The 13,639-nt window shown below is 35.2% G+C and overlaps 1 protein-coding gene across 1 annotated transcript in view; it reads right to left on the bottom strand.

Moving 5' to 3' along the window:
- The window catches only part of LOC137922938 (probable multidrug resistance-associated protein lethal(2)03659), a 41,243-nt gene extending 32,556 nt beyond the window's left edge, over nt 1-8,687 (bottom strand). The window contains exons 1-5 of the mRNA XM_068766049.1: nt 8,544-8,687; nt 7,281-7,343; nt 3,326-3,399; nt 2,625-2,727; nt 926-1,030 (exon numbers count right to left, since the gene is read on the bottom strand). Of these exons, the coding sequence (XP_068622150.1) occupies nt 926-1,030; nt 2,625-2,727; nt 3,326-3,399; nt 7,281-7,343; nt 8,544-8,623 (425 nt within the window). The 5' untranslated portion in view covers nt 8,624-8,687. The remainder of the gene's footprint in view (nt 1-925; nt 1,031-2,624; nt 2,728-3,325; nt 3,400-7,280; nt 7,344-8,543) is intronic.
- Between the last annotated feature and the right edge of the window lie 4,952 nt (nt 8,688-13,639).

Genomic DNA, 13,639 nt, shown 5'->3' with positions numbered 1-13,639 from the left:
TAAAATTAATTATATATTTGAATGTAATGGAATAAATTTGGATGTAACACGTTTTAAAATTTATATCATTGTATAGAATGGAATAAGTTTGGATGTACAGCATTTTAAATGAATTATAAGTTTGGATGAAATGGAAGAACATTTAAAATAAATTATATATTTGAATGGAATGGAATAAGTTTGGATGTAATACTTTTTAAAAATTTAAATCATAGGATAGAATAGAATAAGTTTGGATGTAGAACATTTAAAATAAATTATATATTTGAATGTAATAGAATAAATTTGAATGTAACGCGTTTTAAATTTTATATCATTGGATAGAATGGAATAAGTTTGGATGTACAGCATTTTAAATGAATTATAAGTTTGGATGAAATGGAAGAACATTTAAAATAAATTATATATTTGAATGTAATGGAATAAGTTTGGATGTACAGCATTTTAAATAAATTATAATATATATACAGCATTTTAAATGAATTATAAGTTTGAATGAAATGGAAGAAAATTTATATTAAAATATATATTTGAATGTAATTGAATAAGTTTGGATGTAATACGTTTTAAAAACTTATATCGTTGGATTGAGCGGAATTAATTTGGATGTAGGACATTAAAAATTAATTATAAGTTTAGATGAAATGGAAGAATATTTAAATTAAAATATATATTTGAATGCAATGGAAAAGTTTGGATGTAGAACATTTAAAATATATATTTGCATGGAATGAAATAAGTTTAGATGTAATAATACGTTTAAAACGAATAGAATGGTTGCAAATAGTAAATCAAAACCAAAAATAAGTCGATAAGAATAAGTCGAAGTATTCAGTATAATAGCATATAGAACCTCTCGACTCCTTAAGAACTTGTATGACGTAATGTTCTAGAACTTTCTACATATTTCTAATTGTTCACTCACCCGACCACTCCGAACGCGTACAAATATGCATCCGACACTGTTATACCCGACTGTGCGGTAGAAAAGTAGTTTATCATACCTTCAAGGCACATCGGTATTGATAGTCTGAAATTAAATATTATCATTCAATCATTCATTCATTCATTCACTGTTGAATGTTTTATTTATTCACTGGCTATATCATCTTATATGCTAATATACCAAGGGTAGCGTAGCTCCTTGATAGTTCGAGACATTGTTCGAAATTTGAAATTTTTGCTAGCTGCAATTTAATACGAAAAAGAAAATGTTTCTACTAAAATTACACCTATCCCCCGATTTACACGGTACTTGTTTTACATGTTTTCGCTTTTACACGGTTTTCCAAATAATTTTTTTTTTCGTTTTAATAACCGATTGTATAACCATCTCTCATAATGTAAATATTTCTGCTTCAAACATCGCATCGGCACAAATAACTTGGAGTGATGAAAGTGAATTTGAACCTTCGATTCCGAATAAAAGAATGAGTGTATTTTCTGACAGTGATAAAGGATAATAAAACACCTTTGGTTTTATTTTTTGTTCTTCTGTAGTATATTTAATATATTAAATATTTTAACTTGTCAATGCATTTTATTTTTATTTCTGTGTACACCAAAAAATATTGAAAGAAAATAAATCACAACTGTTAAATGGCAAAATTATGGATTTTCTGCAAGTTTTTCGATTTACACGGTTTTGACTTGACAAATTTAAATTTTCGATTTACACGTTTTTTTCTCAGGAACGTATCTACCGTGTAAATCGAGGGATAGGTGTATATTTATTGAAATTATATGACAAAAATACAATATATGTGCATTGAAGTTAGATATAATAGCACATGTATATGACAGCACTACTAATTATACTCAAGACGGCGGTTAGTTAATTATGATCGCTGTTTGGATTTTTTCACACCTGTAATTTGTTTCGTTTTCCCAGGAGCTGACATAGTTTAAATAATTGAAATAATTCGACAATCAATCGGAGCCAAAAATAATCGTTCAAAGAGCCGTGCCGCAGCTTTGCTTTTGCCGAGCGCGCAAAGGTGGCTTGCGAGCCGCAGTTTGGCCACCCCTGGTATAAATAAATTTAAACAAAATTCAAATATCAATAAGACGTCATAAGACATAAAACGCTTGTTGACCAACCTATCTGCCCGTCGCTTACGAAATTGGGGTATAGTGAGCGGGCGACATATATATATATATATATATATATATATATATATATATATATATATATCGCAGCCTGTCTGTGCTCCCATGTTTAATAGGTGCGTTTGCACACATATACCAACATAACATAAAACATACACACACGTATATACACGGATACTGTACCATTCGTAACAATTAAGTAATGTTTTCATGTGTGTGTATCTATTTATTATAAGTACAGTTTTTTCCCTTTTTTGTCTGTTTGCGTTCTATGTTTTTATATGGTTAATTATAGTTATTATAATATGAAATAAATGAGTATTATTGTTATTAAGTAATTTCTATCAAATTATGTTCTCACATACTTGTTTTGATGTAAACGAGTGATCTTTATAAATGATTCAATTGGAAACTATAACGAATCAAAACATCGTCGAAAATGTCCAAAATATCTAGGAAGAATGCCACAACTAATATACGAAGGTCATCTTAGAAATATGTAACCATGTACTCACCTTATAGTGCTTTCAAGTAGAGAAAAAATAACATTTCCGATGATGAACTTGAGACCGTAGACTTTTGTGATGGCGCGTAAAAGAGAAGGTTTACCTCCATTTCCTGAAATTTATTCGTCAGTTTTTACTAATTAAATCCGGTACTTTTTAAAATTGGTTTGACATTGATTGCCTTTATACCAGAGTTCCCCAAACTTTTTTGTGTCGTAGACCCCTTGACATGTTTTACCGTGTTGGGTAGACCCCCTACTTACCTGATATTGATTTCCTGTAAATTTCTAACTGTAGTGAAGTTTAGTGTTAAAAACTTAAAGTAAAAACACATGTTAATTTAATAATCCTACAACTTACACAATTTTATAAACATATACAATATTTTTTTACTTCATAGATACTTTTATAAATAATGTAAATGTTTTAATATTATAGGTATGATGTAAGTAAATAGGTACTATCAGTGTATGTGTTGAGATCCACTATCGAGGACCCCCATTTTCATTTCATGGACCCCCAATTTTTTTTTCGCTGACGTAGATCCCTTGCAGGTTGTCATAGACCCCTAGGGGTCGATATAGACCACTTTGGAAATCACTGCTTTATATTACCTTATTTAAATTATTTTTGTTTCTAATACTTGTAGTCCTGATAAAAATAATGTAACATATTTCAGAGATGAGTTGAGCCTGTAAAGGATATATTACCTTTTGTGAATTCCTCGTTCCATTTTGCACCCAATGTGTCGCCCCGCTGTGCGGCACGATGTCCTGGTGTGCATCTGTTAATATTAAACGATATTTCTTGTAAAATTTTCCAGGTTTTGTGTAGTAGAACAAAATACCTATGTTACTACGAATTTTGTGGTAGACTGTACGAAAATTAAGCACGTTTAGGTAGACTTTAAACGCATTTACACGTTTTTTTAAGGCCCGGAGCCCCTCATCCCACTATTAATGGGTAAGGCCAGATCTCTAGGTGCGAAGCATACTAGGATTCAATTCAGAGACTCTGTGTTTGGCACTTATCGGTGTAACATAACTCCTGAAGATGCCTCGTGGAGGGGTGAAACACGTGTTGAGTGGTTTGGCGGTGGCAGTTGTGTGATTCGCATTGTTTGCCGCATACGCATTTATCAGCGGGCTGGCGGGCGATGCACTTTGTCGCACGACTACCACTGCATGTGCGGAAGTAACTATTGGTCCTTTTCTTACTTAGGATGGACTTCCGCAAGGTAACGCCTGATTCCATTAAATAATACAGAGAACAATAGACGAGTCATGAGGTGTGCTGATAAGCAAGACAGGCAATGCCTACCATCAGCTGCCGGCTCTTTAACGACCTGCTCCGGCTGTTACAACCCCAACTGCTCTTGTTGGCAGGAACTTTAACAAGTCGTGGTTTTTTTTTAAATCTATTCACATTCGGCGTTACGGACAGTCCTTTGTACAGAGCTTGCCTGGAGAAGAACGAGACTGCTCACGTACTTATTCGATATACGAGTGTAGCATCCTACAGGACTATCCATCTCGAGTCGCTTAGGTGCCTCTCCGAGATCGCTGGTAACATGGAGAGTCTGCTGGGATTCTCGAGGAGTTAGGTTAGCTTGGTTGCGGAAACCAGCCCGCTGAGACAAGACAAGGCAAGTCAATATATTGAGCGGGTCATCGGCGTGGAGGGCCGTGGCCTCTTTTTGTGAGACCGTCATGGTCCAGAAGGAGGCGGCCGAACGGGATCGGCAGAGGACAGATCCCGCTCGGAGACGACGCCGTCAGCGCAGAGACGCGCCTCGCGACGGCCCTCCGGTGAATGGTTCTCCCCTAGGATGGGGGCCCTAAACTCCCACTAGCTTCGGCGACTCTGAGGCGGACGATGGTTCGACGTGGTCTCGAACCATCGTGATAGCACCACGAGGGTTTCGGGCGTAGCGTAAACACGCATACCCCGGGACGGGCTATCGAAAAATAGCACGGCGCGAGGGAAGACCGCGTGGCGATCCCTAAACGGGAGATACCGCGGTCCCCCGTTTAGCGCATAGGGCGACCACCGGGGGGGAGGGGGGGGTTAGTGAGTAGGAATCCCACATACCCCTGTCTTCCCCCCAGAGACAGGGCATCTTGAATACCGGAAGATTTCTCCCACCAAAACAAAAAAAAAAGTCAAGATTATATAAGACACATGTTGTAGTAGACATTAAACGGTATGAGTTGAGTTTTTGGCAAAAAAGTCGCGAAGAACTAATATAGTATGACATCGACCAATCGAGACTTGACGCCATTGAAACAAAACATCCTTCAAAATGATTTGGGCTGAACCAACTGATTTTTTTTTTGAATAACCCCCGCTATTGGGGGCCTCTCTTACTCCTAACTTTTTGAGATCAGGGACTTTATTGTTCAATAATTTTTTCAGTCTTTTCTTTATTTATTACTCTCTTTCACGCGTCACAATATTTTTCATTCTTTACTTTTGTCCTTCACAATATCTTTCGTTTTGCTCCTTTATACCTTTTTTCTTTCCTCGCCTTTCTTACATCATCTTCTTTACTCTAAGGTGGCTAGGTACATTTTATTTATTTTTATTCTTTAATTTTATCTTACATTTTATCTTTATTTATACATAACCAAACCACCAAACCAAATGATATTACAACACCATCAGCGATTTCTCTTATTGTCAATCGCTAGTTTTCAAGCAACAAATCTTTAATTTTGAAACGTGGTCTTTGTCAGTTTTAAATGACAATTTCAAATTATTTTTTTAAAAGTATATCGTTGCAAAATTAACATATTAATGTTCTAAAAGAAATTTATGTATCGAGTATTCAAGAACACATGTATTAATTTATCTCTGTAAATAATTCAAGAAATTTACTTAGCACGGTTTCTAATAAAAAGCCTACTATTCTTTTTCGGAGCATATTCAAAATAAATATATTTAGGTGTAAATTCTTCGAGAAAAATTAATTTTTAATACAATCGTCAAAAAAAAAATCAAACACAACTGAGTTTGTTGTTAGTTCTTCTCGATAGATGTCGCTTTACTAACTAACGTAACGTTATCTCGACTTAAACTTTGACTGAACGTAAATAAAAACCTGCCAAACCATTTGAAGGTCAATCATTGATCTCTCCAAAAATTAACAGACGTTAAATATCTCAGATTCAATTCAAAACTTTCCCACGATGTATATCCACTGTACACTGCAGTTTTGTACAATAAAAATTGCAAATAACTTTGTCCTCGCTTACATGAAATTGGTGATAAACTTGAATTTTAATTCAGCAATATGTCCTTCATGCTTAAAAACTCGTTGTTTATCATCATAATGAATTATTATGAGGTTATTCACCTTTTTATCACCATGTCAGCCGATACACCTTGCTAAAAAACATAGGCCTATATTGACAACTGAATTCTCGACTTTAACTATATTGTCGAACCCAAAGAGAAGCCTATCGACGCCGCGTCTAACGGCGTTTGGTCACCACTCGTGGTCACCACCTTGAGAACCATTCTGCTGTCAGTTGCTACCGACTCTCTTCTCCAAAACGTTCTTTTTTGGAATCCACCTACCCTCAGCATTGGAGTCAACAAACTGATAAATGTTTTTAAAGAAGGTCAGAGCTTTTGGCGGAAGAATCAACAAAACTGTCTAATTACGAATTATTTATATAGCACACACACACACACACATATATATATATATATATATATATATATATATATATATATATATATATATATATATGTGTGTGTGCTATATAAATATATATATATATATGTGTGTGTGTGTGTGTGTGTGTGTGTGTGTGTGTGTGTGTGTGTGTGTGTGTATTAGTTACCTCCGAAACGGCTAGACCGATTTTTACCAAATTTTATATGCGTATTCAGTAGGTCTGAGAATCGGCTACTATCTATTTTCCATACCCCTAAGTGATAAGGGTTGTTCACCCTCAAATTTATTTTTTAAATTTTTTGACGAAATATTTTGTTTTTATTTTTTTATGATGTGGCATTAAAAATACATACAAACCTTCATTTTCACCCCTCTACGATCAACCCTTTAATTTCAACGTTTACGGGTTCAGCTAGTATATAGATATATATACATGTATATATATATATATATTCATTTAAGTATAGATATACATATACTATAGTATTTATATAAATACCACATATTTTTATTACCAAGTAACTTTTTTTGAACATTTAGTCACCTGCACACTAATTACCTCGGCATGACCTCTGGTTTACTGATAGAGAATGCCTAAAGGCATTTAGTCCGCCATTACAAAATTTATAATAAGGGTGAATCAATAAATAAACCGAATTTTTAATATTTTCATATAATGCATAAATTAATTATCAAAATCACCTTTGAGATGGACGGATCAAATGAGGAATGTTAAAATGACAAAAAAGATCCAAGGCCTATCTATATTGGTACTAGCGATCAAGACACGACATCCGCGGTGCGTGGTCCAACATCGAATGACCGGATAAATGTCAAATGAGGGACTTCCCCGCGGCACGAAACGAGCTAACGTCACACGAAAATAATTACAATTACAAAAACTTAACCTGTTTTTTGTCACTACTAAGGATCATGATCTTTTTTGGAAAATTATATGTATATGTATATATGATAAATCTAACCTGTACAGATCTGTGATGCTGAGATCGCCTTTACGTCCTTTTACGAATAAACCGCGGGTATACCTGAAACAGAAACAGTTGATTTCAACGTATGAAAGACAGAGAGAGACATATGAGCGGTCATATCACGGACTCTTTTCATTTATATTATTATACTGCTCTAATAGAACTGAAAGTGGCCTGTATTTAACGTTGACGATGTTAGCAAGCTTCTCTGTCCTTGTAGACATCAGTGGCCGATGATTTTGATGGTGATAATCTACTTGATCATAAAATTGATCATCAGCGTCTTTAATGAGAATTTAGAAACAAATTGATCACCTATAAAACGGCATCTTTGATCATTCCAAACGCATTCTGGTCTGTGAAGCCAATAACAGATTCCTTTTAGTTTCTTTTGTGATCACTTTTATAAACGTGTTAATCGTTAAAGCAAACCATCACCGAGCTATATCATCACGTAAAACGGAGTGATGTCATTTATAGTCAATATTTATTCGCGTCTGGAATTTCATCATAAAACTAGTTTTATTACTTCATTATCATCATGTTATAATAAATTAAAAGAAATAGGGTGAGCCCATAGTGTATTTACAAGGTAACGTGAAAAACTGTCTGTACCAAAGTTTCGACTGCAAATAGTCTCTTATTCCTTTGTAATAAAAATCATATTTTTTTAATAAAATACTTCGAAACATTTACAAAATTAAAAAAAAATGGCGTATTATTCAATAAAAGAATGTTTAAATGACAAGAATCCTTGGCAGTGATGTCGCCTGATTATTTTGATTTCATTTAGGCTATATCTGATAAAGTGTATATGTATAAACCTATGTCAAACTTTATTAAAGGTTGTGTTGTTGTGGAGTTTCATACTGCTTCTTCTCCACAACTATAACACCTTGCGAAGCAGAGTAGAATCAAAAAAATAGATAAAAAAGATAGTTTCTCAATAAGAATACAGTTAAAAGTTCCAAATTTGAATAAACCACCCACAAAAATTGCCACTTTGACCAGTCTTGCGGTGTCCTCATCGACCGAGGTCCTTGACTATATCATCCGTCCTACTAATGGGTGGTTCATCGCGTTCCCTGTTCACCAATTTAACAATAGATATAAATTAGTTTTATATTATTATCATATAAACTAACTAAACCATTTATGTTTGTACGTATGACATTACTTTTGCGCCACCTGTAATATTATTATTACAGGTGGCGCATAAGTAATGTCATAATGTGAACGTAATAAGTGAAGACATACCAAAAGCACAATTTTGAAAATATATTCGCTCTCTCCCTTGGATTCTGTTTTCTGTCTGTATCGTAATGTCCGGGATCCATTGCTGGTTTTCTTTGCTCAATGTTAGAATTTTTCTAACTAAACACGTATCATATTTTGTACCTGAAACAACTGAATTATATATATTTTAATTTTTATTTTATAGTATATAACATATATGTAATGAAAATATTTTTATTTCCGTAAACATGGTTAAAATGTTGTTACAATTTTATAAACATAAATATCACATGTTTAGCCAGTATCGGCATGCAAATGTAACTAGATACTATACCTGTTTTTAAACAGTTCTACTTATAACTACTAAATTACACTACGTATTTATTCTATTCAATATCATTTAAAACAGAGTTTCCCAAGCTATTTTGTGTCGTAGATCCCTTGCCATGTTTTTCCGTGTTGGGTAGACCCCCTACTTGCCTGATATTGATTTCCTGTAAATTTCTAACTGTAGTGAAGTTTAGTGTTAAAAACTTAAAGTAAAAACACATGTTAATTTATATATTTATTAATTGAATTTAAATTAAAACTACTCAAAATAAATTTTGTATCTGTTATGTAAAATATACGTAACATTAAATAAACTATAAATAAAATAACATAAGCAATAAGTCAATATTTTTAGTGAGAAGGATGAATCTGATGCTTTAATAATAAATTATCATAATTTGGCGTCAATTTTGTAAGGGTTAATCTTAAATCTCCTCGGCTAATGATGTCCAGTCTGTGTCTTTTTTTCGTTAGGAGATTGATATCGAGTGACGTATAGAGTGACGAATTAAACAAGTCAGTGCAAGGTAGCGAAGCTCTGAGACTGCGACTCTCAGGTTTTTACAAGTTCAAAATGTATTGCGACCACAAAGCGAATACCAACATCCTACAACTTACACAATTTTATAAACATATATAATTAATTTTTTACTTCATAGGTACTTTTGTAAATAATGTTAATGTTTTGATATTATAAGATAGTTTGATGTAAGTAAATAGGTACTATCAGTGTATGTGTTGAGATCCACTATCATGGACCTCTATTTTTATTTCATGGACCACCAAATTTTTTTTCGCTGACTTAGACCCCTTGCAGGTTGTCATAGACCCCTAGGGGTCGATATAGACCACTTTGGGAATCACTGATCTAGTGTATCATTTATTCCCAACGTTGAATTTAACAAGATTCTCATCCCGCGAATGGGACACAGAATCAAGAACCTTTTTCATCCGCTGCACCATGTGTTCACTTATATGCCAGTAATTACGTCGTTGCAGCTCGGTTTGACTTTAAAAATATATGAAGTTACATATATAATGAAAATTGTGAGGCTGGTGATGAACACGGCATTCCGAAGCTGTGCTATGTTGCCAATCCAACTAGTGGGGATCCCACGTCGCTTCTACCGGTATATCACAGATAATCTATATATATATATATATATAAATATATGTGTGTGTGTGTGTGTGTATAGCTTATCTGTGATCTCATAAAAAAAACATCGATAAAGTTATTACTAGTAGGTATAATCAAGTTTCCCATTTTTACCTTCATCACTGAAACCTTTTTTTACGAATTCCATTTAAAATTAATTAATAACTTAATCACCGCTACACCGCGAAGGTCCATCGAAGCCTTCTATTTCTACAATAATGACTATGACATGACCTCGTGATAATGAAATTATCTCTCAATATCGTCGTGCTGAAATTATGGAATGGATCATTAGTAGTTTTCAATGACCCGCTGGATAAAAAAAAAGAAAGTGAACGATTCAGAGATTACTTGACAGCTTGCAATACGAAAGATAAACATGTTGTTTACAATTGAATATAGATGGCGCTGTTAGGTACAAAAATATTGCAACAATCATGAACTATTTTCATATTTAGACAAGGTTTACGATGAGCTATATAAAAAGGCTCAAGGTAAAAGAATACAGATAGATAAGGAAAAGAACAAAGGTGAATGTAGCTCGAAAAATTTTTTGTCTCAAGTGGCAGTATGCTTGACACATCGCTGGTACAGCTAAGAGACGTTCGAGCAGAACTGTCTTCGAACATCGACCACGAGCTGATACACGCAGCGTGATATTAGGTTGACCGACGACATATTTATATCTTGTGACATACACAAGTGTTATAAAAAAGATATGGTAATATTCATATATACTATGTATATTAATTACATCATCGTCATCTTGTTAGGCTCTTCACTCAATCATCACCACGACTGGTCTTCCACCGCCCCCATACAGCGACTTCTCGTGGCTTTAACTATGTCTCTAATATATTCAGGCGTTACCTCGCGGAAGTTCATCCTAAGTAAGAAAGGGACTAATAAATAGCTACTTCCACTATGCAGCATTAGTCGTGCACCGCCCGCTAGCCCGCTGATAAATGCGTATGTGGCAAACAATGCGAAACACAACTACCAATGTTAATCTACTCTACACGTGTTTCACCCCTCCACGGGGCATCCTCAGATGTTAGAGCGTTCATAGTTGTCCATGAAGATCTCTGCCATCAAAGTAGATAACAAAGATCCTATAGCCAATCCCACCCTCTGCAATAACTGCAGAAAATTAAATAAAATTGTTTAACAAATTAATTTAATAAAAAAAAAATTTAGAATGGTCACAAAAAATTTTTCCTTCTTGCCACAAATTGCGTATAAAATTTCTCCGAAATTCGTTGTTGATCTTCCAAATAAAATCTTACATAGAGTGTTTCATTACGGGTATAAAAGCTAGAAAGCATTTACATCTGTTTCCAAATACCCTGTATAAAGTGATCACTCTAAAATATGTTACGATAATTTATTTATTGTAATTCGTACAGCTTTTAATCATCCTGTATATTTGATTTTTCTTAACGAAACTTTAGAAAAAAATTCTTACATACCATTAAATGAACTCAAATGAATTGGCAGCACATTCTTGTCTCATTTAATCTTATAGCATTATTAACACAGCTGTCACATCCGCTGCAAACTTTAATTAGAAGTATGATGGAAATAAATTACTCATTGCGTAATAAATTTGTTTATCTGTTACATGTTTTTTCTCTTAAATTATATCCCGTATTCCGTGCCAAGAATGGATTTCCAGTTTAGGTTGCCAGGATTTGAAGAAAGGAACTTCGCATCACTTATGGACAACGAGGAGAGTCGCGGGACCTTTCTAGTACTGCAGAAGGATCACAGGAGAGACCATTACAAGGACAAGTAGACAAAAACAAAGGTAGTTAAGACTAAAGAAAATATGAAAGTAAAAATTGAATTATAAATCAATGTTAATGTAAGAGTTAATCAAACAAAGAAATAAAAATAGATCAAAACAGAACAAGATGTAACCTGTAGTATTCTAATGGGAAGATGACGAAAGTAAGGTGATGAATGAAAGGATTACAAAAAAAATTAAACGAATGAAATAATTTATGACGAACAAATGATATCGAGGAGGAAAAAGATGAGAATGCAAATAATATGATGAAAGAAATATATAAGTAAGAAAAGGATCAATATTTAGCACAGAGTGCAACTCTGTGTTTGGCACTAATCGGTGTAACACAACTCCTGAAGATGCCCCGTGGAGGGGTGAAACACGTGTTGAGTAATTTGGCGGTGGCGGTTGTGTGATTCGCATTGTTTGCCGCATACGCATTTATCAGCGGGCTGGCGGGCGGTGCACTTTATTGCACGACTACCACTGCATGTGCGGAAGTGGCTAAATATTGGTCCTTTTCTTACTTAGGATGGATTTCCGCGAGGTAACACCTGATTGATATTAAAAGAAATATATAAAAATGATGTGCTATTTTCCCATAGATCACTTTCAACTTTTTTTAACTAGTTACGGTGAACCACTTGCAGCGATATTTTTATCATATCACTAGATCTAAATGAAAAATTTACTCGGCAGCGATGGTTTGCAAATCTAGGCACGAAATTCATGAAATATGCAATATTTAATGGAATCAGGCGTTACCTCGCGGAAGTCCATCCTAAGTAAGAAAAGGACCAATATTTAGCCACTTCCGCACATGCAGTGGTATTCGTGCGACCAAATGCACCGCCCGTCAGCCCGCTCATAAATGCGTATGCGGCAAACAATGCGAATTACACAACTGCCATCGTCAAATCACTTAACACGTGTTTCACCCCTCCACGGGGCATCTTCAGGAGTTATGTTACACCGATTAGTGCCAAACACAGAGTCGAGTGGGTGAGAGAGTGAAATATGCAAGTTTGGACAAGTAACCTAACTGTATCGTACGGGTTCAATTACCGCGATACAATCTTATATATTATAATTAACAATTTGTGTGTACGAAAGACACTGCTCACAGACAAGTTCACCAGACCGCCTGCGAGGCGTGGTGATGAAGGCATATCCTTCTACAAATATCTTTGGTAGAGACTTGTGCCTTGCAGTGGGCGTCTATAGGATGAAACAAAGACGACGAATTTGATAGAAGAAGTCATGCAAATATACTTCTTCTTTATCAAAAGCAGGTCAATCTTCATGAACTTCTGTTTACGAATTGAGCTCACATTTTTTTGATCACCTCAACGTGAACTCTACGTGGTGCAGCTGAATCACTTTGGGAATTACTATTACAGTGAAACGTCATAAAATGATCAAGCATTTTCAACCTATCACCATTATGACAATCTGTAGAAAGTTATAATTTCCGAACGCAAACCAAAATGGTAGCAAAGATCGCCACGATGACCTGTCGTGCGCTGCCTGTCTATTTTGTTGTGCTGTCTAGGCTTTGTACAGCTTCATCGAAATTGAGCCCGTGGAAACAGAGGTCCACGGACTAAAAAATTTACCCTGGGGATCGTACCTCAGTTACGAAAAAGACGTCCACACGCGAACTATACCCGTGTAGGTGTATAGTGTAATGAGTGGGGTGTTGAGTATGTAGCACGAAGCGGGGACTACTCGGCGGTCGGGAGAGACACGGGCCTCTCCGGACCGCCCTCGCTTGAACGCGGGTTAGGCGGGCGCGGCCGCCGTGTCATGTGTAGGTGTGTAGTGCGTGAGGCGTGTGTCCTG

Source organism: Battus philenor, unplaced genomic scaffold, assembly GCF_028537555.1.
Source record: "Battus philenor isolate CCGP_79_NKW_IND1 unplaced genomic scaffold, ilBatPhil1.0.hap1 SCAF_20, whole genome shotgun sequence".
Lineage (NCBI taxonomy): Eukaryota > Metazoa > Arthropoda > Insecta > Lepidoptera > Papilionidae > Battus > Battus philenor.
This window is presented reverse-complemented; position numbering and strand designations above follow the sequence as displayed.